This window comes from Lepisosteus platostomus, chromosome 10 (assembly GCF_059453375.1).
Source record: "Lepisosteus platostomus isolate fLepPlt1 chromosome 10, fLepPlt1.hap1, whole genome shotgun sequence".
Lineage (NCBI taxonomy): Eukaryota > Metazoa > Chordata > Actinopteri > Semionotiformes > Lepisosteidae > Lepisosteus > Lepisosteus platostomus.
The window spans coordinates 54,040,365-54,063,686 of NC_142620.1; the positions used below are offsets into that span (position 1 = coordinate 54,040,365).

General features: G+C 50.8%; 1 protein-coding gene across 17 annotated transcripts in view; it reads left to right on the top strand.

Moving 5' to 3' along the window:
* The window catches only part of dlg3 (discs, large homolog 3 (Drosophila)), an 81,672-nt gene that overhangs the window by 10,048 nt on the left and 48,302 nt on the right, over positions 1 to 23,322 (top strand). For 10 of the 17 annotated variants that reach the window (XM_088597279.1, XM_088597278.1, XM_088597273.1 and 7 more), the window contains exons 3-4: positions 685 to 782; positions 6,839 to 6,973. In XM_088597279.1, coding sequence (XP_088453405.1) covers positions 685 to 782; positions 6,839 to 6,973 — 233 coding nt within the window. Of the gene's footprint in view, positions 1 to 684; positions 783 to 6,838; positions 6,974 to 7,006; positions 14,015 to 23,322 lie in introns of those variants that run through there. The other 7 variants (XM_088597276.1, XM_088597277.1, XM_088597286.1 and 4 more) reach the window with 4 other exon arrangements.

Below are 23,322 nucleotides of genomic sequence, written 5' to 3' on the forward strand. Positions count from 1 at the left end.
TGTGAGTGATATACTGGCTTCCACAGTCCATAATGTGGCTCTGAGGGTTTGCTGTAAGGTGATCAGTGACTGCAAAAGTCAGACCAACAAGCGCCAAGTGGTAACTCTTATTTTCCATCTTGAGACGCTTTTAAGAAAAGATGCATTTAAAATAGGACTGCAACAGAATCGTTTTATTTGCTTGTTAGCATGGTTGTATTTGATGTTTACTTCAGTGCATTAGCCTCATGCGTGTGATGGGATCTGCACCCAGCAGATGGCGATAAAGCACAGAAAACAGGAAAGGGCTTGAGCCAGCCTGGAGCATGGAGTTCTTTCTGGGTTTTGTCAAACGCTGCCAGCGCTGCTGTTCCTCAGATTCCAAACTGCGCAAACATCTAGGTTTAAATCATTTTAAAGCAAGACATGTATGTCTGAAGACACCAAAGTGGATTGTTGCTGTTATTAACTTGTTAAGCCTAGAAGCCGTTCAGTTCTGAGCATGATATATCTGACCTTCGCATTTTGATGTGATGTCATGACAGCTACCTTCCACAGTCAGTTTATGACTGTTAAGTGCTGCTGTGTCTCTAGGATCTTCGGGGGTCAGAATGCAGCTGAGGACCCCTGAGACCCAGCAGGGGCAGTAGACGGGGAGTCTGGGAGTTGTGCCCAGGTCTGATGGTGGGGTATGTATCTGTACAGATATTCAAGAGTGCTATGAGGTGACCTTGAGTCTGAACGCTGTGCCACATGAGCCGGAGACCACTGCCAGGGCGTCGAGCCTGCAAGAAGACTGGGAGGTAAGAGCTGTGCTTCCCACACTCCATTACTATACAGTTTATATACAGTATAAGCCAATGTCAGGCGATATTATTCGACACATCGTATCAATGTGATAGAGAAATAATTATTTCTTCTGTCGCATCACAATGACATTTAGCACATTGTTGCTCATTAAACATTGTCCTATACAATTCTAGTTTTATTCCAAAACTAGGGAAAGGAAGAGGTGGGAGGGGCAAAGTAGTGATGCTGTAAGGATTGGCCTCCCCCCTGTCAAGCAAAGAACATGCAAGGAAGAGGCAGACCAGCGCCAGAGTGTCGGCAGGAGGGGTTGTGGGATATTGGTGGTGGCCAGCTCTGGCAGGGGCTCGGGCTGTAAGCTTCAGTCACTCAACAGGGGATTAGTCCTCCTCAGTGCAGCGTCTTTCAGCTGTCTCATGAAGAGTTCTTCCCCTTGTCACACGGCAGCCCGTAAACCAGCTTGTCTTGAAATGTCAGGAGCACAAACCTTTGCCATCCTCCTGGAGTCAAATTGTCGCCCTTGCAAAGTAGAGAACAGAAGCCCGTCCAGTGACCAGCTTGACCACCGTCGGCAGCAGGTGGCGTTAATTCTGATGAGATGAAGGAGGGTGAATATATTCTTTATTTCTTCGAGCGCACATCAGTATTTCTTCATCATTTTTTGAATTCTTTCAGTCGCGGCGGATACTCCAGGTATCGGAGGTATATGTTTTCAATAGCTACCACGCGGTAGGAGGGTCTGGGACTCCGGGTTCCAGTCTCACTGTGGGTCACTTCAGTGCTCCCGTCTCCCTGACGGGCTTCTGGAGGCCTGCTCTCTCCCTGACCTCTTGCGCCCTCCGCCCGAGCACACGGCAGATCACGGCGGCGTCTGGGGCCGCTCCACAGCCTGAGAAGACGCCTGGGGGCGCCCGGGATGTATCGCCCGCTCTGCCTGTGGATGGTCTTTTGCCCACAGCCGGGAAAGGGCCGAGGCAGTGGTAGTGCACGCTCACGGGGGCGCACGGTGAGCACGGAGGTGGTGGCGGCCCCGATTTCCAGATGTCCAGCTCCAGGCTCTGTCATGTCGTCCACCCAGGAGGAGGGCGGTGAATGAGCCCCCGATACGTCCTCACGGCTGACATGGACGAGAGTGGCCTCAGCAGCTCGTGGAAGCTTCTCTTCTTCCGGGCAGGAAGACCCGGCCTCCGAGACCTCGGCGGTCCAGAACTGCACGACAGCAAAGGCAGGAACTGCAGAAACTGAGGACCAAAAAACGGGGACGAGAGACAAGAATCCAGGACTTTCCATCCTTCTCGGAACATGGCCTGCCTATTCCAGGCTGGCCTGCTCACCCATGTCCACAGTGTTTTGCCCACAACAGCCAGGAGAGATCAGTCAGAGCCAGTTACTGTAACAGCAGTAGACACTGCTGCCCACTGTCTAATAAGTGAATTCATTTTGAGCTTGGCTCATTGTCATATTAATAGTGAGATCTTGTTTCTCGAGCGTGTCCTTCTTGCTCTTTCTTTTGCTAGTGTCGTACACCCCTTGTCCTTGCTGGCCGGATGCTTATGAGAGAAAGGAGTTGCCGGTGCCCTTGTACAAGAATACACATTCTAGCCCGAGCAGTTCCCACCCCCACACTTACTGAAGCAGCACTAAGCCAGAAACAATTAGTACAGTAGCAGAAGCCATGCAAAAATACAGCCATGCAGTCAAATACCCATAAATGGAGTCATATTTATCCGGGTTAAATTAATACCTCATCCCTGATGTCCTAATGGCTCTGAAATAGGAGGTGATGCGCATTTCTTCATTAGCAGCATGATTTAATATAGTCCTATTTTTTTTTCTTTCACCCAAGCCAGAAAGTTAATTAAATTGAGGCTGTTCGGATTTGTATTGCCCATAAAGAGATTGCCCTTTGGCACTGTTCTAACTACAGGATTAGAAAAGGAGGGACTGGCTCCAGTGTTTTGCTGTCAGCTGTCCCTGCTGGACTACTCAGGGGGTTGAAGCCATGTTTTCTAAAACCAAGAAGCTGTCTTAGTTCAGCGCCGCTTCTCAAATAGTACAACACGTTTGCAGTGCGCCTCCCGACCAATTTCCAGACGCGATTTCCACTGCTGCAAAGCGAAAGAATTGTTTTTTTACGCACCATTTCCATTCCTGTCCTAAACCTGCAGTTGTGGACTGTATTCTGTAGCGAGTGCTGCCCGTGAACATCACGATTGTGACGTATGAGGCGTTTCTGTGACTTGCTGTGAACTTTTGTGCTGTGCACAGATGTACAGCTTGAACTAATTATATGTTTTACCAATATCGATCCTAATGTTTATCAAAGAAAGAAAATAATGGAAGATGTTACTGAACTGCTACTGAAAAGTAGGGTTACGGAGTAATTGTCCTTCCTTACTTCCCAGAGCAGGTAGCCCCTACCCTGCTTCCTTCCGGAGCAGCAGTGTTCACGAGCAGCAGCTACACCAGTGACAGCTGCAGCTGCAGGAGCAACAGGGGCTGTAGCAGCAGTAGCTCTATAACCAACGTGCTTCTAATGAGGAGAGGACTGGGAGGAAATTGGATTGACTGGGAGTCTGACTGGGTGAGGTCCCTCAGCCGAGGCAGGAGTGGAGAAAGTGTCAACTCAGAGATGGCTCCTGGTACGAGGCTGAGGGCAGCAGCGGAGTGGCAAAGTGTGATTTCCATATCACACAACCGTGGTACAGAGGGTGTACCGAGTGTCTTCTGTCACGTCAGTGACGTGTTTAGCACAGAAGCCTGTACTACCCCGTGCTGCGCCGGCTGGTTCCTCAGGTGCCTGGGTCTGCCAGCTCTCTTCCCTCTGTTGTTGTCCGTATTGTTCTCGGACAACAGGCTGGAGCTCGGCTCGGGCGGCGCCTGCCCCTACCACACTGGCCACTGAGACGGGAGCCCTGAAGAGCCTCGATGACTGGAGGCAAGAATGGCATCCCCAGGCAGTCCTCTGTCAGGGCAGGGGGCTCCCAGGACTGGCGCAGAGGGGCACAGCCAGCCTCCACAATGCAGCATCTCCCATCCTGGGCACACGCTGAAAACTGTAGACGATTTGGAATCAGCTTGGATTCCAAACAAAGGATTTAACTACTTTTTTACGTGTAGCTATAGAGGTAGTAGTAGTACAGGTGGAGCAGGAGTAATAATACAACTGTTTTCCCTTTTTGTTTGAAATGCTTATCTGCACAGTGCCCTCGGCCGCTCGGACTAAACTTGGACATGTGCATACTGTCTGGCAAAGCCATACGGCAAATGTTTACCTGCTCAACATGTCTGTTGACCTGCTGCAGTGTAAATGTTTGGCTCCGTCACCTAAAAACCTCGTGGTGCTCCAAGTTAACCCCTACATGACCGGAGGGAGGGCGGGGTCTGTGTACATTAATGAACACTGAGGCCCTGTGTCTTATATTATTTTGTTCAGCTAACAATTGTTTTGTGCGGCAAAAAAAAAGTCACTTCATAAAGTGAAAATGGTTTTTATCATGGTGGGATCTGAAGCAAAATGCTGCATTTTTATTCACCGGGCGCATAAATGACCCAACACTAGCCCAGCACTAACTGCGGAAGCAGTGCTTTTTTAAGCAGGCTGCGATCTGTGAATGTGTGCAAGTGCATCGGCAAAGGACTGACTTGCTTCAAGACCCTTTCCAGAATGGGTGTGTTTAAATCCGTCTCCCCTCCCGTTAACGCAGAGGTCTGTCCATAAACAGGCGTGGCTGAATTAAGACCTCTCTGCCTCACTCGCAGCCAGTGTGTGCGTGAGTGAGTATTCCCTGGAATTTGTAGGACAGCACGAGACCTACCGGCAGAGCGGAAGTCTTGGAGCAGGTCCGGAGTCCAGCCGGGCCGGAGAGAACGGATGGAATCATTCAGTAACTGGGGTCAAGGACGGGGGGGTTGTTGACCACAATCATGTTTTATTCAAAAGGACTCCACCTGCTGCCCACAAAGTGTCTCTGCGGCCTGCGCTGTGGCAGGGGGAGCTTCCTCTTCAGCTGCCAGGTGGGTCTGCCTGCATGGCCACTGCGTGTGTGTTGGGGAGCTGAGGAGTCCTGCTGCCCGAACTTGGAAAGCCCAAGTGCACTGCAGCTGCTGGGTGGGGTCACCACTGCTTTAAAAGTGTCTGTGCCCCAGTGAGGGGAAAAAAGACATCCAGTCTTTTAGTTCTTCCTCTGAAATGCATGAGGTGCCATTGAAACTTGTCACCGCATCGATCTGGGGGTTGGGTTGGTTTTGATGGAGGTGTTCCTCGGGCTTGCTGTTTCTTTGCGGTGTTTAAGGCTTGTAGATGCTTACTGCTCTCCACACTCCTGGAGCTGCTGGACCCTGCTTGGCCCTTGTCGGGTGATGTCTGGTTCCTTGAAGCTGGGGGTGGAGTTCTCTTTCATGGGCGGCTGACCAGGCCGGGCTCTGTTTCCACAACAAGTGTTTTCATAGAACTGTCTCTCTCCGGGGAGTTTGCTCCAGGAGGAAGGGAGAAGTGCCCCAGCAGGTCCTGCGAGAGCGACGCCGAGCGCTGGAGCAACAGTCCTCTCGCCGCGCCCTTGTCACGTCCCTTGTTCGAAAGCGAACTGCTGGAGAAGTCCTGGATGAGTGGAAGATGTTTAGTGCAGGCAGTGCTACCGCATTAGAAATCCCTTGAAGTGTGCCACAGGCCTGTGTGGCAGTTCTTTCCCCCAGTCGGAGGAAGATCAGAATCACAAGGCAGGGATAAAGAGACCGGGGTGATTTTGCAGTCTGGTGAGCTCTGTCTTCACCTGCATGTGCCGCCTTTTATTTTGCTGTGTGTGTGGACTTCCTGGGAGTTAGTTTCTTAATGCATTCCATTAGGATGCAAATGCTGGCTGCATGAATCAGTCCATTTGTAAAGGGCCCTAATGTTAGATAGACAAAAGCTTCCAATATATTAAGGCTCATGGACGCTTCTGCTTGGGGTTTTAATTGCTTGTTTGTTTTTTTCGTGGTGAATAGGGAAGGGGAGCTCTGTGCCTCTCACAATCCCTGTTCTTTTAAACAGACAGGTCTAATGCACTTCTGTCCAACCGCAGAGCAGCATTACAGCCTGTAGTGAGACTGATTTCCTGACGTCCTCAAAACTGTCTGGAGCAAAGGTCCAGCAGGAATGAGTGCATTAGTAAAGCCGTTTACGTATGAGCCTGGAAAAAGTTTGGAGGTACTGGATGGACTTAAGCATGAAACGGAAGTGAGGCTTCAGCATATGGGAAAGCCCATAGAAGAGGTTAACAAGTTGTGCTGACCCTGTGCTGTGTTTTTTGTGGCCACATTAATCTAACGGCACAAAACTTCAGGCCTGACGCACAATAAGAAGCAAACCTTTAAGAGAACCCTGTATTTTTTTTGTGCGAAATTAAAAATAAATATTCACCTGATGCACATGGCTCTACAGGATGGTCATTGTCATGCAATTGTTGTGCATTGGGCCAGTTCTGCTAGAGGCAGAATCTCCCTGATTCCTTACAGTGGACTCTGCAATTGCAGTGGATGTCCTGCGAGGGTTGGGGTAGGGTGTAAGGTAAGGGCTACAGCCGGGGTTCAGGATAGGATGTAGGACCGTCGACGCTCTGGGCGCTGGGATCCTTGCTGTCCAGCTCACTCACATGATTACATAGCTAGCTTAGCTGTGCAGCTCCCCCATCTGCAACACATCCTTACAAATGGCAACTATGTCATTGTATGTACAATGCTGACAATAGGTGAGTTGTAATCATTCGATTATTGATTTAGAAAGTACCTTATTCTGCTTGATATCTCATGTCACGGTTCTGTGTGTCGATGCTAACACAGTCGGCCGAGTCGCAGTGCTTGACAGACTCAATGTATGGTTCTTGATAGTGGGTGCATAACTTACATTTTCTTACTCGGATCGCTTTGACCTCAGTGCTCTGACTCGGCCGGGCCAGCCCTCTAGTCATCAGTCCCAGTGAGCTGTCCTTCAAGACGTCAGGGAGATCTGGGACTCCCACACGCGGGTTCTGTGCCAGGAGCTGACCTGCGACTGTGCCGCTGTGTTTTGCAGAGAGGCAGCCCCACAAGCCAGGCACCTCCGTCTCCGGGCGACGCGTCGCTGGTGCGGGTCACCAGCAGGAGGTGCTCTCAGAAGGTGGAGAGGGTCTCTGGCCTGGTGAGCCACACCCACATCGAGATGCCCAAGGTCAGTGGTCACCACAAGGGTTGAAACATACCGATTCTGAACGACTGCAATGTGAATCTTACATAGAACTTAAAGGTATGAGGGAGGGCACCTGATGAGTCTGTCTGCTGGTTTTCTCTACAGCTGAGCTTGTTGTTGGGTGGTGGAACTCTTGATGGAACTGATGATTTAATTAAAGTAATTGGTCTTGGCCCCTAGAATGCTAGAGGGTTTTTTTTTGGGTGATCGCGGCGCTGTCAGCCTGGCGCAGTCCGAACGGCAGCGGGCACCGAGCACTTTGCCTGCTTCAGGTCGCTATGGAAACCACATTCCTCCCCCTGTCTCCCCGCAGCCCCGCGCGCGCGCTCGCACGCAGACACTGACAGCGCTCGCTGCCCCCTTCCCTCTCTCTCCCCGGCTCGCTCGGTTCCCGATCTTTCCTCCTCGTGCCGCGCTGGAAGGGGCCTCTCGGGCACGTTCCCTGGGCTGGGGGCTCCTGTGGTGCGGCCCGTGACCCTCTCTGCCTCGGCCGTCTTCCAGGCCCCTTCGCTTCCTGTCTGGAAACGGACTCTCCGGCTGCTCTTCCCTGCTCCCCCCCGTTCCGCCTCACCCCTGAGCCGAGCAGGCCGCGCGGAGCTGTCTTTGTTTGCTCCTTTCCTTGCTGCCTCCTCTCCTTCTCTCTCGGTTTTGTTGGCCATCTGTTCTCCAGTCCTCATCTTCCCTCTCTCGTGTTCTCTCAGTCTCACGAGCTGCCTCCGCGATCCCTCTTCTCTCTCCTTATTTCTCTGTCCATGACACTCTTGCTCCCTTCACCTTTCCACAGCTCTGCTGGGTGTGTCTGGATCCCCCATCTCTCTCTGCTCCGATCTCGCTCCATTTCCCCTCTGCGCTCCTCGCAGGCTGTCCCTGTCTTCTGCACATCTCAATCTCCCTCTCCCTATCATTACCCTGTCAGCTAGATGTGTTCTCTGTGCCGGAGCAGCTGTGCTCTGCCACCCAGCCTATTAATAGGAGCTGCTGCAGCACGGCCCTTTTGTCTTCCTCGTTATTTTAGCTCAGCGCCGAGCGAGTGCGCGGTGGCAGGGGCTCGTTAGAATTCACTGAGGCTCCGGCTCCAACCCCCACCCCCCAGAGACGCACCTCCCTGCCCCCCTCACCTCTCCGCAGTTCTTCTGGGGCGCTGCGGTCCAGCTGAGGGGTTGCAGGAGCAGAGGGCCGTGAAGTGGCTAGATGCATCAATTGGATGCTTTTGGCCAATCGACAGGCCACACTGCCACCTTTCGTTGGTACCCTCCTCTATGTTCTTATGGTTGGCGTGCTGCAGCGTGGTCCCAGGCCAGTGCGTCGCCAGTGGCCGGTGTCCTGGAGGCCTCGGACTGACTGTGACCTGATGCTCTCGCGTGAGCTCATGGTGAGCGCCGCAGTACCAGCGGTGACGGCTCTCAGGTCCCCCTTGGGACATCGCCGGGAGAAGGGCCACGGTTTGGTCCCCGAAAGGACATCGCTCGTCACCCCGTCTCATCTAGCTGTAGTTGCTGCCTGGCGGGTCTGACTGTGCCAGGGCTGTCCCTCTTCGTTGGGATGTTTTTGTCCATTGCGAGACGCGCAGGAGTGCTCCCACGGTTCGTGCTTCACACTCGGGTTGCACTGCAGGCCGAGGGCTGAAAACAACGAAGGCTGCAAGTTCCACTTTCCTTCTGAAAGCTCAGTGAGTGTCTAGGATAAGCTGCTGGTTCATAGATGTTTGTTGCGAAGTTAGTATTACGGTATACAGGCACGGGGGATACCAGACAGAGCCTTCCCTAATAAATCCTAATGTGCTGAAGGGGCTGTCATTGCTCAAGATGTGACGCGTACAATGACTGGTCCTTTAAGGCAGCCTGAATTTCCTTTTCTCCAAATATGGGCATGTGTCCTGTCAGGTGACCAGAGCTTGAGCACATGACCTCTGTGAGAATGCAAAGATTTTTTTTTTTTAAAAGCCTCTATCTGTGCGCTGTGTAAGATGGGGGCACACGGAGTGTGGCCAGCGGAGTGTGGGTTACATAAGGGCCCTGTATGAGCTCAGGCTGACAGACTGGGTAAAAGCTGGGAGCCGTGTGTTACAGCGATGGAAGGGAACAGGGACACCCTTCCCCTCCCCCCTCCTCCAATTTAGACAATCAATCACTCGGTGCCCACTCTTCATCTGTCAGGACGAGTCAAAGGTCAACCATTTCATTTTCTCCGATTTATGACCTTATCTGTTGATGTTCCAGGGTCACTAGATTGGATTTTGACGTACATTGTGTTTATTGTGTGTTTGTCCACCGAAACTTGATGTTCTTTTACTGAATTCCCACTTCTTGCTCGTGCAGAAATGATTCCCTGGAGAGCAGGAATAATATGACAGCCTCAGCCAGAAGGTCTGGGAACGAGAGTGATGCTCTCTGGCTAGAGTTCCTCAGCTGGGGGTTTTGCAGGCAGGACTGTCAGGGGTCTCTTCTTCCTCAGGGTGGGCTTCTGCTCAGAGGTCTCGGTCCGTGAGGTCTTGGGGTTCCAGCTTCGTGGCAGGGGAAGGGGGCAGGGGATGCTTCTTCAAACCTGGCAAACATTTGTTTGTAATTCATGCGTGGTGTGAGACGCAGCACTGCCGCGCTGTTCAATGAGGAACAATGTAAAGAAATTGGTGAACAGATTGCCACGTGCTCTGTGTTTGAACCGCGTGCTGTCACTGCTGCTACTGCATGGGTTTGAAACAGAGTGACAGTGCTCTGATTGAAGTAAATATGTAAGGGTTTAGGATACTGGGACAAGCATTTTGTATTGTAATAGATACTGTAATTTTCTGTTCTAATAGAAATCATATGAAGAAGACAAGGGTGGGGGTAGATTTGACAATTCTTGACGAATTTCAGAATGACGGATTGGTGGTCTGTAGCCAGTGTTGGTTCTATCTGTGCCCGTGTGGCACAGTTGTGTTGTGAGGGCTGTCTGTGTGTCTGTACGTGCCCAGGTTTGAATTGGGGGGGGGGTGTAGATCTGATGATTCACACGCAGGGGAACTTTACGTACGGATGTGTGTAGATTTCACACAAGGGTGCTCTCTCGGACAGGTCTGAATTCTGAGTCCATTAAAGCAGGAGAACACGCAGTGCTCAGTGAAGAGGGAGCTCTGCGCCGCGCTTGTGCCCGGGTGCCTGTGCCCTCCTCACAGCAGGACCCCCGCCAGACCCTCTCCTTTCAGGTTTCTCTTGCTTTCCCCCACTTTCCAGATTCCTCTGGTATCCAGGAATCAAGCGGGCCCCCTCTCCCCCTGACTCGCCATCGATCTCTCTCCCTCTCCTTCTCCCCGTCTTGCTTGTGCAGTGGATACCGCTGAACGATTAGTTCTGACTGGAAAGATCTACCGACATTTTTTTTTGGATTATATAATCTTTAAAGGCAAAGGCTGCATTTCCCTTGGGGCCTTGTGCTTGCTGAGAGACTCCCTCCCCCTCCCTCTCTCTGCCTTGTGTTTCTCCCCCTCCCCACTCCGACTGCCAGAGCTCTCTCAGCTTGTTCCTTTTTTCCTGGCTTACTGTTGGAAGTGCTCCCTGCACATGCATTATTCTCCTGTTTCTCGGCTCTTCGCTGTGATCCAGTGTCCTTCCCCGGTCTGTCCATGCAGGATCTCCTCCCTTGCTTCGCTGCAGACCGGACAGCCCTGACACTCCGTCATAAGGAGCCAGTGACAATAAGAGGGAGAGAGGGAGATAGTGGTGCCGCGAGTGCAGTGAACTGTGGTTTGATTGACATGTTCACACTGCAAGATGCTGCGCTGTCTCTTTAAGGCAGTTCACTAGGCCCTGCCCCCCTGGTTTGATTGGTCAGGGCAGGCTGAGTGGGCAGGGCTGTGTTCTTGAGATTCATCCTCCCATTGGCTTCTTTTGCTTTTAAAATGTAAATTTATTTCTCTTCTCCCTTTTCTCATTCCGGTTGCAAAATCTACGTAAGTTACAGGAATAGAACTGCATGATAATAAAGTGAGTTACCATTGCATGTAATTAAGTGAGACTGAGCCTGCTGTTCCTGCCTCTTGTTGGGGCTTGGATAGCACGCCGTGCAAAATGGGAGAAAACACACAACACTCGCACACAGCCCCGTTTATCCCACACCAAAACACTGTCCATTAACAAGACACACACAAACACCTCATCTGCAATGGCGAAGGGACTCCCCTTTCACAGCAGAGTGAGCCTGTTCATGTTTCAAAAGCTGCAGGTTGCTGTGTATAGAATCCACTGGGAGACGCTGTGTATTTCCAGTTTGTTGATGTGCTTTCACCAGTAGGGAGGTGGAGCTCAATACCAGTTGCTTTCCTGATCCATCGGCTCAGTCTGGCCAAGAGGCTGAAGACTGCGACATGGCACGGCTCAAACTGCTGTGCAGTTCCCTCACTGCTTTAACGCCACGCTGGCACACTCGCGCAGACGTTTACCTCCAGTGCAGTCGCTGTTTCTCACGCCTGGCGATGCGCTGGAACACCTCCACAGATGAGCTCGCTCCAGCACGTGTGTGTTTCTCAGGCACGCAGACGAGGTGGGCAGCGCCGCACACAGGCCCTCGTCTCGCACAGGCGTGTGTGTCGTATGGACATGTCTGTGTCACCTGGACACAGCCCACCTGTCTTCCTGTTCACATTTGCTGCCTCAGTCGTGTTTATGTGGCTTTTAGAATATTGTGGACCTGGATTGGATTCAAGTATTAAGTGGTATTGTTGTGTGCATATCTGTTGGCGTCACAGGCATATTTCTTACAAAGGAACAAGTAACAAGTTTATTCCATGCTGAAAAAAAGAAGAAAGAGAACACAACGTTTCAGCCGTGGAGCCTGAAGAAGACCTGAAGAAGGCTCCACGGCCTTTTGTTCCTTTGCAGCCTACGCATGCTGACGCAGCTGCCCACCTGAACTACTATATTTCTTACAATAACTGTTTGTACCTAGCAGATCTCCCCGTCTGTCAATAATAAGAAGGATCGCAACAACATCGCTACTCTTCCCTTTCCTGCGATAACTAATCAGGACCCTATGAAGTCTGAAGAGTGATTTACAGGTGTGAATATTGTTCAGGGTGGGTCGTCACAGTATAGCCTCTGTGAGACGCACTGGGCATTCCCCCGAACACAGAGACGCGCGGTGCCTCCGAACTGCAGGCCCACCCCCAGGGCAGCGGTCTGGCCTGCAGGGACGGGTCTTCCAGCCACAGAGCAGCTCAAGACCAGAGGGCAGAGGAGGTGCGGTGTGACCCCGCACGGCTCCGCAGGTGGAGCCCTGCGATGTGAGGTCATGGCCCCGCACTGTCGCCACCTCTGTTGCTAACATTCAGCCGCCGGGGATTCTCGCGACCGGCTCGATCATGTTTCTGCGCTTTCTTTTTTTGACAACCTTAAAAAAAGAAAAAAAAAAGAAAAAAAAGGACTGGGTTTCGATTCTGGAATCCCATTTTTCTGCCCAGTAGAACAGTTTCTGGGGGGGGTCTGGCCACACTGGAGCTGCTGAGAAGGCGCTCTGTTGCCCCATCCTTTCCTGCCCCCCCCCCCTGCAAAGCTGGCACCAAGCGGCCCTTCGGCCTGCGCGGCCCACTCTGACCCTCGCCACGCCAGCAATCTCTGCGTTCCCTCCAGCCAGTTCCCGGAGGGCTGTTGGCGCCTACAAGCCCCGGCGGGTCCCTCCGCTGGGCCCGCAGGCCGGCGGGGTCGGCGCTGGCACCGTTACGCCGGTGTTGTGCTGATCGCGGCGGCCGCGGCGCGAGGCCCGCAGCGTGGCCTGGCCCTTTAAGAGCGGCCGGTGGAGCGCTCAGTGCTGCTGCTGCTGATGGCAGCGCTGGCAGTTGATTGGCTGCGGCTGTCAGGGCTGAGGTGCTGGAGGGATGCTGCTACATCTCTCTCTCTCCCTCCTGCTCGCTCGCCCTCTCCCTCTCTCTCGCTCGCTCGCATCCTTCTGTATAATCAGCAACTAGGGCAAGCAGGCTGAGAGGCAATCCAGAGCTCAGCTCCTCTCTGCAGGCTGAGAAAAGAGAGAGAGAGAGCGAGAGAGAGAGTGAGAACCAGAGAGAAAGAGATAACGCTTCCCAGCACAGGAGGAGGAGGAGGAGAAGAAGAAAACAGAGCTTTACAAAAAAAAGACAAACGCAAGGGAAGATTTCAACTGGATATTGAGGCCATTTTATATAAATATTATTTCTATATATATATTTATACACACATCTAGATATAAATCCGTGTGTGTACTTGTCTGTTTATATAAATATTTTTATATGTGTGTGTGTATATATGTATTTATATACATATCACTGTGATCCTGGCACAGCAAGAGGAGCTTTCTAACCATCAGGGCTGGTCTCTGATTGTGTGATTCGTCTCCAGTATTGTGTTTTTCCTCCTGCGTTCCGCACGTCGAGCAGAGAAGACCACTTGCCCCTCTTCTCTCCCTGCCCTCCGCTTCGCCTTTTTTTTTCCCCCGTTCAGGGGGGTTGAAAGAGAGGGTAGCCCTTTTCCGCCAAAAGAAAAGGACGAAGAAACCGGCGGATCCCTGCCCTCCTCCTTCTGCGTCTCCTTCCCCTTCTTCTCCTCCTCGGCGTCGTCCCCGCCGCTGGTGCTGCCGATACCGCGCGCGGCGCCCGAGGAGCCTGCGTGACCCCCGTCGGCGAGCGGAGAGAACAGGGTGTCGGAGCCCGCCGGCATGCACAAGCACCACCACTGCTGCAAGTGCCCGGAGTGCTACGAGGTGACCCGCATGGCCGCCCTGCGCAGGATGGAGCCCCCTTCCTACGGAGACTGGCAGCCCGACCCCTACGGGTACCCGGCTGGGTTCGGCAGTGGGCAGACCTTGCCCCCTGCCACCTCTGGGGGAGGGGGTGGCGTGGGAGGAGGGGGCACCACCGGCAGAAGTAAGGGCAAGCTGATGACTTCTGGGGGCCCTGGGATCCCCAACCCCAAGAGCCAGTCCAAGGGTGGCCCCAAGGTGAATGGCAGCAACTCGAGCGGGCAGGGAGGATGGTGGCCAGAATGCACCTGTTCCAACCGGGACTGGTACGACCAGGTAATACGCGCCAAGCCCGCCAGGGTCTCCTGAGCGCCGCTGGGGGGCGCTGGGCGGGTGGGGGGGGGGGCGCTGGAGAAATCTGGGGGTGTCTTTCCGCAGGCGCGAGACTCCGTGGCGTCTTTTTGTTTATGAGAGGTGCTCTGCTTGGAGCACTTGGGAAGTGAAGGTGCTTTAGGAGCGCATGGCTTGAAAGAGCCTTCCCCACCGCAGCTCAATGGTGGGCTTGCTGTTTACTGATTCTGCATGTGTGCTGTTTGCCCATAGCCATGGGATGTGTGGCTCTTCTGCTGGATGTGTGCCTAATAAGCATGTATACTTCATCATTTTAAACAGAGGGGTGTCATAAAAGTTTGCATAAAGATCAGATTATTCAAGGCGCCGCGTCTGTCTCTGAAGGAAAGAATTATGTGCTGTATTTACATTCATGCATAGTCTCAATTTACAGGCACAGAATTGTGCAATAAAAGTAAAAAAAAAAAGATGTCTGCCAAAGTAAATGACTCTTTTTTTTTTTCCTCTCAAGCCCATTTGAGGAATTCTGTATCACTTGTTTATTGCATATATTGAATTAAGGTGATGAAGGAGCCGTTCTTTTTTATAGGGATCAGTGCTGTGAAAGAAAGGGTGAGATAGACGCAGGAAAGGTCGTCTCCTGTGAATGAATTTGTATTTTCTAGGGAGTCGTAGTATGGAGGATTGTGGATCAGTAGATGGACAGGCAACGAGATAAGTGATTCTCAATGCTTCTAGAGGGCATCTCCATTCGGATCAGCGCTATCCAATGGAGCAAAAGCTGCAAAGGATTGGGGGGATTAATATTGTATTATCACGAAACCTGCTACAGAAAGGGGGCAATAGGGTGCTGTTCATATGGCTGTGTCTGTGTGCTCTCACCCAGGCTGAGGTGGGATTCTCACACAGAGATCCATTTCATACAGTCCTTCTCCACTCTCCCTCTGCCTCCCGTTTACCCCCCTCTTGCAAAATGCTATTAGGATTATGTGTAAAATTTCACTATTACTTTCTTCTTCATCAAAACCTCCCAAGCCTAATTCAGGTGAAGATTATTCCATCTGCGCCGGTAGATTGACAGATTCACAGACTCTGACAAAAGCCGGGAACCCAACCCGTAATTAAGTGAGGTGTGTGTCTGTGCAAGCTGAGGAGGGGGCGGGGGGGTCAGTCCTAAACGTACCAAAATGGGTGAATGTTGAGCATGTGTGCGCGCTGCGTCTGTGTGTTGCATGTCTGCGTGTCTGTGTGTGTGTTTGCGTGTGTGTGTGTTGCATGAGTCTGTATGAGTGCATGCAAGTAAAATGGAGTCTGAAATTCCATAGGCAGTGTGGGAAGCATTTCACTGAGCACGGAGCACAATCAGCCTCAGCTGTTTCCCTGCTCGCTCAGCCCCGTGCCAACAGCCAGGGAGAAACCTTTCAAATCCTCGAGGAATGGGTTGGCCATATTTCATCTGCTCCTTCGATTGATCTTTTTAAGCAGCCTTTTGGTCATGTCTAATATTTGCCGTCCGAAATTCAGAAATAGACGAGACTAATAGCCAATCTGACAGCGAGGGTTATATTCTTTTGATTTTTCCTGAGCCTGCCTAGTAGATGCTGATTTCAGTCAGACCCACTGGATTTTTTTTCTTTTGTTTTTTTTTTTCCCCCAATGAGCTTAACTATGAATGCATTCACTTAAAAATATCAAGCAGGTATTTGCTTTATTCCAGGGATCTGGTATTGCAGCGTGCAGGTGAATGTGAATTTAATTACAATGTGTGTAAAGAGTATGCTCTTGTAGATATACACGTACATAAGCATTATAACATTATACGTTTGCTAGCAGATATGTGAGTTAATTTTATAGAGTACCTAGAAGCAGGTCTGTTTTCCGGATTGTTTCAAAGGTGTGAAGAAAGGGAGAGTGTGTTTTGCACAGAAGCGTGTCCAGAGCTGCACATCTGTGGGGGGTGAACAATGCCCCATGCCTGAGTCACTCTGGATGTGTGACAGTCAGAGGTTTCAGCTGCTGCCCCAGAAGGACTGATCAGATAACAAGAACTCCAGAGAAGGCCAGAATGATGGTCGTTTGGTATCGGACCTAAAGGAAAAAGGGGGAGGTATGGCAGAGATGTCCAGGATCGGCTTCACAGCAGGGGTAGCAGAGGATGAAGGATGAAGGTGGGAAGTGTGGAGCTGGGAGGGGGTGGCGTAAGAGGAGCCAAATGGCGGAGCTGTGAGATTGCGCTCAGCGAGAGAGCCCGCCGCTGAGTGGACAGGCTGCCCTCTCCAAGAGGACACCCCATCCAGAGAACCCCAAAGAGTAAACCTTTCATTTCCTCGTCCCCGGCACCTCCATTGTACTCTTCCGTCGGGCCTCGTGACCAGCCTCGGGTGTTTTCCAGACCTGGCGTTCCTGCCCCACCCTCAGCTGCTGTAGTAGGCACCAGGTGTCCATGTGCTGTGGTCCATCGCATGGCTTTGACCTCTGGGCAACACCTTGTCACCAACAGCACCTGGCGGAGGTTAAAAAACATCTCCAGCAGATTATTCCATCATTCCTTTAATTTGGGTACTTAGGCCATCACTTAAACCAGATCCCTTCTTATTGTCCTAACAGGGATCCAGGAGACTTGCTCTAAAAATAACAACTGTATCTGTTGGGTTGAATAGTTTAAAACAACATGGAAGTTTAGACTGATTCATTCAAGGATGGTGGCTGCGTTTTGTTGCTACGACTGTTATTGGAGGAATTAATGACACGATTGGACTGGACTTGATCCTGAAGCAGTCAACAAGCTTGCCCCAGGAGCCGGCTGACTGTCACCCCTGTGGATCCCCAAGTCTCTGGATGCTGATCAATATCCAGTGCCATGCTCTCGCATGTGGAGGTGATAAGGGCAAACCCTTCGCCAGCAGGGGTTTGTGTATCCGCGGCAAACAAGGAGTGAAGAGAGAGAGAGAAAACTGGTTGGTACATCCATCCCATCTGCTGGAGTGGAGGATTGCAACATGTCCACGCTGACATTATGACCCGGTGTGATGTGTGCGAATGAGGTCCTGGCTAGATGGGAGACCAGCTGTGAAGCTCGGATCGGAATTTCAGACATCCAGCTGTGCCTGGCTTGTCTGGTCCTTTTTTCCAATCGCTCCTGCAGATTCCTGATCGAGTGTCTTTTTCCATGTACATTAACATTAATTTTAAGAACGAACAAATAATTTGTTAGCATGCCCTCAAGATCTATTAAAAACCAACCTTACGCAGCATTAAACAAAGACAGTTCCACTCTGCTTGAGACTCGAGATGGAGTACGGTTTGCAGGAAGGAAGGGGTGACGATTATAATCATTCTGTTTTCTGCATTATATCCTTTTTCATGGAAATCAGGCTACAAGAAAATGGATGCTTTGCAGATAAAACAACAAATGAAGCTAAAAACACCTTGAGAAAATGTAGTCAGTGCTTTTTTCTTAATTTCCACCAAATCAAACAGCCTTTGCTCTTGCGAGTTTCTCTGCCTCTTGCTCCTCTGCCTCACACTAACATCCAGGGCGTTTTACAGTGCAGTGTGAGGTACAGTATCGATGACAACAATGTGTGGTGGGAGAGGTTAATGAAGGGCAGCTGGGCGCAATCTCAGGCGAAAATGATAAGTGGGAAAAGGGCAGCGAAGCAGGGAAGAAAGAGGATTTCAATCCGCCCTCTGAATGATGTACAGAGGGCTGTGCCTAATTTGAGTCCTTACTCACAAAGACCTCTCCCCTCAGGCCTCAATCTGTCTCTGCTCGCATGCCAGATCTGTGTTATAGTGTCGTCGCCAAGATCAGTCTAAAATATTAATTGTCTATGTTATTTGTTTCTTGTACGATATTAAGAAATTAATGTTTCATACTTAGAGTAAAAGCATCAGGTCTGTTTCCCAGGTCTTGTGGCTTTTTTTCCCCATATACTCAGTCCTGAGCTGCAGTGTCATTTCCTGACAGAGATCGGCCCTGTCTGCCTTTAAGCAGTTCACTCAGAGATGCGGACAACAACATGCTGTGTAAGCCTGTTTTCTCTGCCTCTCTTTGGTGTTTGTCATTGTAAATGATTGTTTATGGATGAAGAATACATCTTAAATAATACTAAATGACATTTTTAGCCTGTGTTGGTAATACCAGTTGCATTGTTTTTGCCGTGAACTACCTGACCTTTTATTTAATACTTCCAGAGACTCTACTAAGCATCGTTATCACTATATGCTCCACAATCAAGGCAGTAGTAATAGTAATAATAGAGTTCAGATGTACAGTATATAGGACCCTACACAGGTCCTTGAGGTACTCCTCTCTCCTCTGCTTCCTCAAGCATAGCCTATGTTCAGAAGACATGGCTGATAAAAAGCTGTTTAAGGCTTCTGTGGACGAATGTAATCTACTTTCATTTTGTGAAGATCATGGTAAAAACCTTTCTTTATCATTTTTCCATTGAAAACATTGAGGTCGTTTTGAAGGAAGTGGTCTAATTGTTGTTTTGCAGGTTTTCCAGAGTTCATTGCTTTGAAGTAGTTTCTTAATGATCGGTGCGATTCTCTATCATTATGTTGAATTGGAGGAGCGGCACATATTTCTGTGAGCTGCGGCTCCACTCAGAAGGTGTGGTGCAGCTCAAACAGACCACCTTCTGAACAGCGCATGTGGAACTCCTTATCTTTCCTTGCAGATCACTGCAGATCACGTAAAAAAGGTTTCTCTGTCTGAACAATGAAATGACGTGTGGAACTCGGAACAGAATGCCAATACTCTGATACGCTGACACGAGGAGCAGAGGTTCTTAGTTATTCTCTTACATGGCTTTGTGTGTTGGAACCAGGGAGCTCCAGCGTCGGGAAATGAGAGGCTGGCAGTAACGGTGTGCTGTAGGCACAAGCACAGGAAAGGAAAATGGAGGTCAGAAATGTTGTGAACTGGCTGCTTGCAGGTCTCTCTCTCTCTCTCTCTCTCTCTCTCTCTGCCTCCAGTCACCCTTCTCCGCTCTCAAGAAAGAAACACTTGCGATAACTAAAAAAAAATTGTAATTACGTCTAAAATAGCAAAAAGGATTTGTCCATTCAGCAATTAATTCTAAGCAATAGAGAGTAATTAATAGTCAGCAATCAAATCACTTAGGCCTAGTAATTTTCACTAAGTGATTCCGGACATAAAAAGCTGTTTTTACATTATTTTGAGGAACTGCAGGCGGAGGGTGTTAATCACGTTACCGCATGTGAGCACCAGAGAAGGAGCTAACGCAGACGTGTGGATTCCAGCCATGGGAATGTACAGGTTCATTACCACCACAGTCCAGGACAGAGTCGGTCTGGGCCGAAAACCGTGGGCTTGTCAAATCTTGAAAAGCGCCTCCTCATTCTCAAGACACCACATTCTCCTCGACTTCCATCTGAGGACGATTTTCCCATCTGTGTGCCTGTCAGGGAGCCTAATTCTTTACTTGAATTTGCTTTTGCTTTCTTTCACTATAGAGTGCCCTGGGGTGGTGTTGTGCGCAAGACGCTATATAAAATAAAGCTCACTTGTATTGATATTTTGGGGGCATCAAGAGGTAGCTCTTGCTTAATAAATGCACAGCTTCTGCAAAATAAAGCAAAGTCAGAAAGTGAAGAAGTGAGAGGAGATGAAATCCCAGATCTTGGGGTGGTACTGTAAGTGGACATTCTTCCGGCTGAATTGTGGGGAGTCGCTGACTTGTTAGGGGACTCGCTTCTACCCTTCCCAGAGAGGCTATACTGTGGTCAATGCATCTTTCACGATAGTGATTTCTTTCCGCCATTACCAAGAAATAAGCACGCAGCGATGCCCCCTTCGATAGATTGTACACTATTAACACGCTATAGATTCCTGTGCCTGTATTGGCTGATGGTGGCATAAAGGCCACTTTCAATTATTTGTTTATCAGCGAGCCGCGATTAAAACGCAAAGGCCATTGTTAGTGCTGGAATACAGCACCTCTTTCCCTTCATCGGAGAGAGTGTGTGGTGTCAAGGGGTTCCTCGGTCCTGCACAGGGCATGTAAGCAGAACGGGGAGGCTGTGACGGCGACGCTCCGTGCAGTATCCAGTGGTGGTGCATCTGTTAACGCTGTGTTTGACTTCGGTGGGGGTAGGGCTGCGCTCCTAGACTGAAGATGTCACCCTGGAGAGTCATAAGAGTGCAATGTATACATCCCAGTGCTAGGCAGAGGCAGCCAGGCTGGGGGATGGTGGAGGTTGTTTCGGAAGGGGGTGGGGCAGGGGCTTCAGTCTCCAACCAGAGCCAGACGGGGCAGGGTAGGGCCCCTCCGGGGAGATCCCAGCGGACGCCCTCTCCCGTCACAAAGGCTGACATTAAAGAAAATCCCTTCCTGACAGACAAGGGTCGAAATGGTGCCATCTTAAATGCTGTGTGTATGTGGAGGGGGGGTTGAGTAATGAGATAGGTGAAGGAAGGAACACAAAGGGAGAAGGTTCAGCCCTCCACACAGTGTGCTGTCACCTGAGCAGTGTCTGCCACTAGGTGTTAATTGCGATACTTATTGCGTATTGCACGTGCCTCATTTCTCTAGTGTTTCCTGAAGACTTCAGGGCGTTGACAAGGCCATTCCTCATTATGAACGCAGTGCGTGCACCTTCTGACCACAGCGGCACCCTTTCGGCAAGCCACGGTGTGCTGTCAGTACTCCCACACAGCCTCCTTCGCTGTGGCCTGTGCACAGACTTCATTCATGTTGCCAGTCCTGTGAATCCCAGGGTGTGTGTGTGTGTGTGTGCTGGAGTCTGGGGGTACAGGGTGTGTGTGTCTGCTGGAGTCTGGGGGTACAGGGTGTGTGGGTGTTGGAGTGTGGGGGTACAGGGTGAGCACTTTACTAGACTTCCTGCATGGAGTGGCTGTCTTTTGCCACCCTCCCCCTCTCTGCCGTCTCTGCACGTCCCTGCCATCACTCCCTCTGCCTCCCTCTCGCCTGCTCCCTCGCTCGCTCCCACTGCCTCCCTCTGTCCCAGCACCCTTCCTCCGGCTCCGTGCTCCCCCCGCTCGGCCAGGGCTGGCGGTCTGCGTGCTCTGCAGGCGTGTGTCGCTTCCAGGAAAAGGGATAAAGAACAGAAAAGTAAAAAAAGAATGGAATTGTTCTGTATCATCCATTGCTAAAATATATTGATGATAAAATACAGCCTATGTTATGAGAATTATTCAGTACCCATATATTGCATATATAGGTGATATATAAATATAGATGTATTATATAGCAGGCCGGTGTGTTGTCCCCCTCATTGCAGTGAAATAAGAAGAGCTAATTAATATTCCTTCCCTTGATCAATAGTGACAGCATGCTCCTAGTGCACCTTATGTGATATACATACAGTATATACAGTGTATGTGTCTAGGAAGGGGGGGAGGGGCTTGTAACTAATTGTATCACAGGCTCTGGATACACGTACCTTGATATTCCTTTGTTTTGAGGTTAGTCCTTGATCTTCTCCCTCTATTACTTACATTGAGCGCAAACAATGGGCATCTGCAGAACCTTTGTTCTCTAAGGCGGCCTTCATCATTTAAATGTAATCACTTGCTGCTGTGGTTTAGTTCTGTTTGATTTCCAGGGAAGAGCTCTGGACAGGCCCAGAGAATGCAGTCAGTTCATGTTGTCAGAGTAATACGATTAGGCCTGGCAGTCTGGCAAACGCGGAGCACCTTGCTGGCGTGTGAGCATGGTGGCTGGTTGTGTTTCAGCTGCTCTTCTCTACAGGCTGCAGGGTATGTGACTGGTTAAGTGTAAGATGCAGTGCCACAGGCGTACGACAGAAGCCTTAAATCCAAAGGGTCCAGCAGGATCAAGCCGAGAGGAACATTTCGAAGTGTTTCAGATGCCCCGAACAGTGCAAACACCCGAGAACCAAGGCCGGCTGTGAAACCGCTGTGCGCTTTTGCAGCGGCGAGCTGCTATAAGGAACCTAAAGGAGCCCGATCCTGGCTCCCACAGCCTGAAGCCTGGCTGACGCTGATGGCTGCACAGGCAGCGCTTATAGAATCCCCCGGGCGCACGAGATGCTGCGTTGAACCCCTGTCAGACCTGCGGGGAGGGGCCCCTGTCCGTAATGCTCCCTTGTTTACTGCAGCTCTCTGTTAAACAGCAGTGAGCACGTTTGCTGGGTCACACCTTGCTTCCAGAGAGGCGTCTGTCTGCCACTGCCTCTGTCAGGGGTGTTCTGAGCCCGGGCCTCGTCCCGTCACTGGGATCCGCACGTTGTGCGTTTCCCACATGTCTTTTACCGTTTGAGTATCATAAGTGAGGTTTGTCACGGTTCCCACACTTAGAGTGCTGCTTTGCTCTGCCCATTTCTTGTGTAATCTCGACCTCACCGTGCGGTGCGACAGTTTTCTGTTACCTCTCTTGCGATTTATCTTCAAAGGCGCGAGCGGTCCTGTTCCTGAAAAGCGGCCGGACGGAACAGGCGTCTGTGTCTGGGCTGCGCTTGCTCCCCATTTGGTATTCCAGGCAGGGCCGAACACATTCCTGCCCTCCGCAGGGATTTGACTTCAGTTTCATGAGGTGTCGCTCGCTTCTTTTTTTTTTTTTTTTTTTTTGGTCACACCTGAGTCGTTGTTTAGTGCAGGGATGTGGAAGAGCTGCCTCCGGATCCCTGCCTCTCCCTCCTTCCCTCCTCGCAGGTCCTGTCGGTGATGCTCATTAGGCAGGACTGGAGCCATGTTCGGAAGATGCACAGTCAAGTTTCTGCAGACGGTTTCCAGATTAATTTGTGTCTCCTGTTTGTGTCCAGGCTTCCGCAGGCCTCTTGCTGCCCCTGTCGACTCACATTAGGCCCACCTGAAGCATATGCCGTCAGTCAACAGGCTGGGATGATGTTGATGGGGCGTTTTGCTGTGTTATGACTTGTTTCTTTTTTGGGGGGGTGGGGGAGCTAGCGAGGGAGGATGTTTGTGTGGTGTTTTTGCTGATCTGACTGTCCTAGAAACAGCCCACTGATTCAGCTGCTCCTGGGTTTTCACAACATCTGCATTTTCGCCGGGGCTGAGAAGAGATGACCGAGGGGAAGGGCTGTGTTGTGTTGTGGTGGCTTGGTGACTGCAGTCAGGATTGCTGGCTGGAGGGTCCCGGGTTCAAATCCCAGGAAGGCACATTGCTGCTGTTCCCTGAGCAGGGCACTGTACCCAGCTTATGAGTACCAGTGTTTCAATGTGAGAACATTGAAATCCCTGTAAGTCACTTGCGATAGAACCATCAGCTAAATACAAATGATCATCATGAGTTCTATGGTCTGCATCTCCTGAAGGG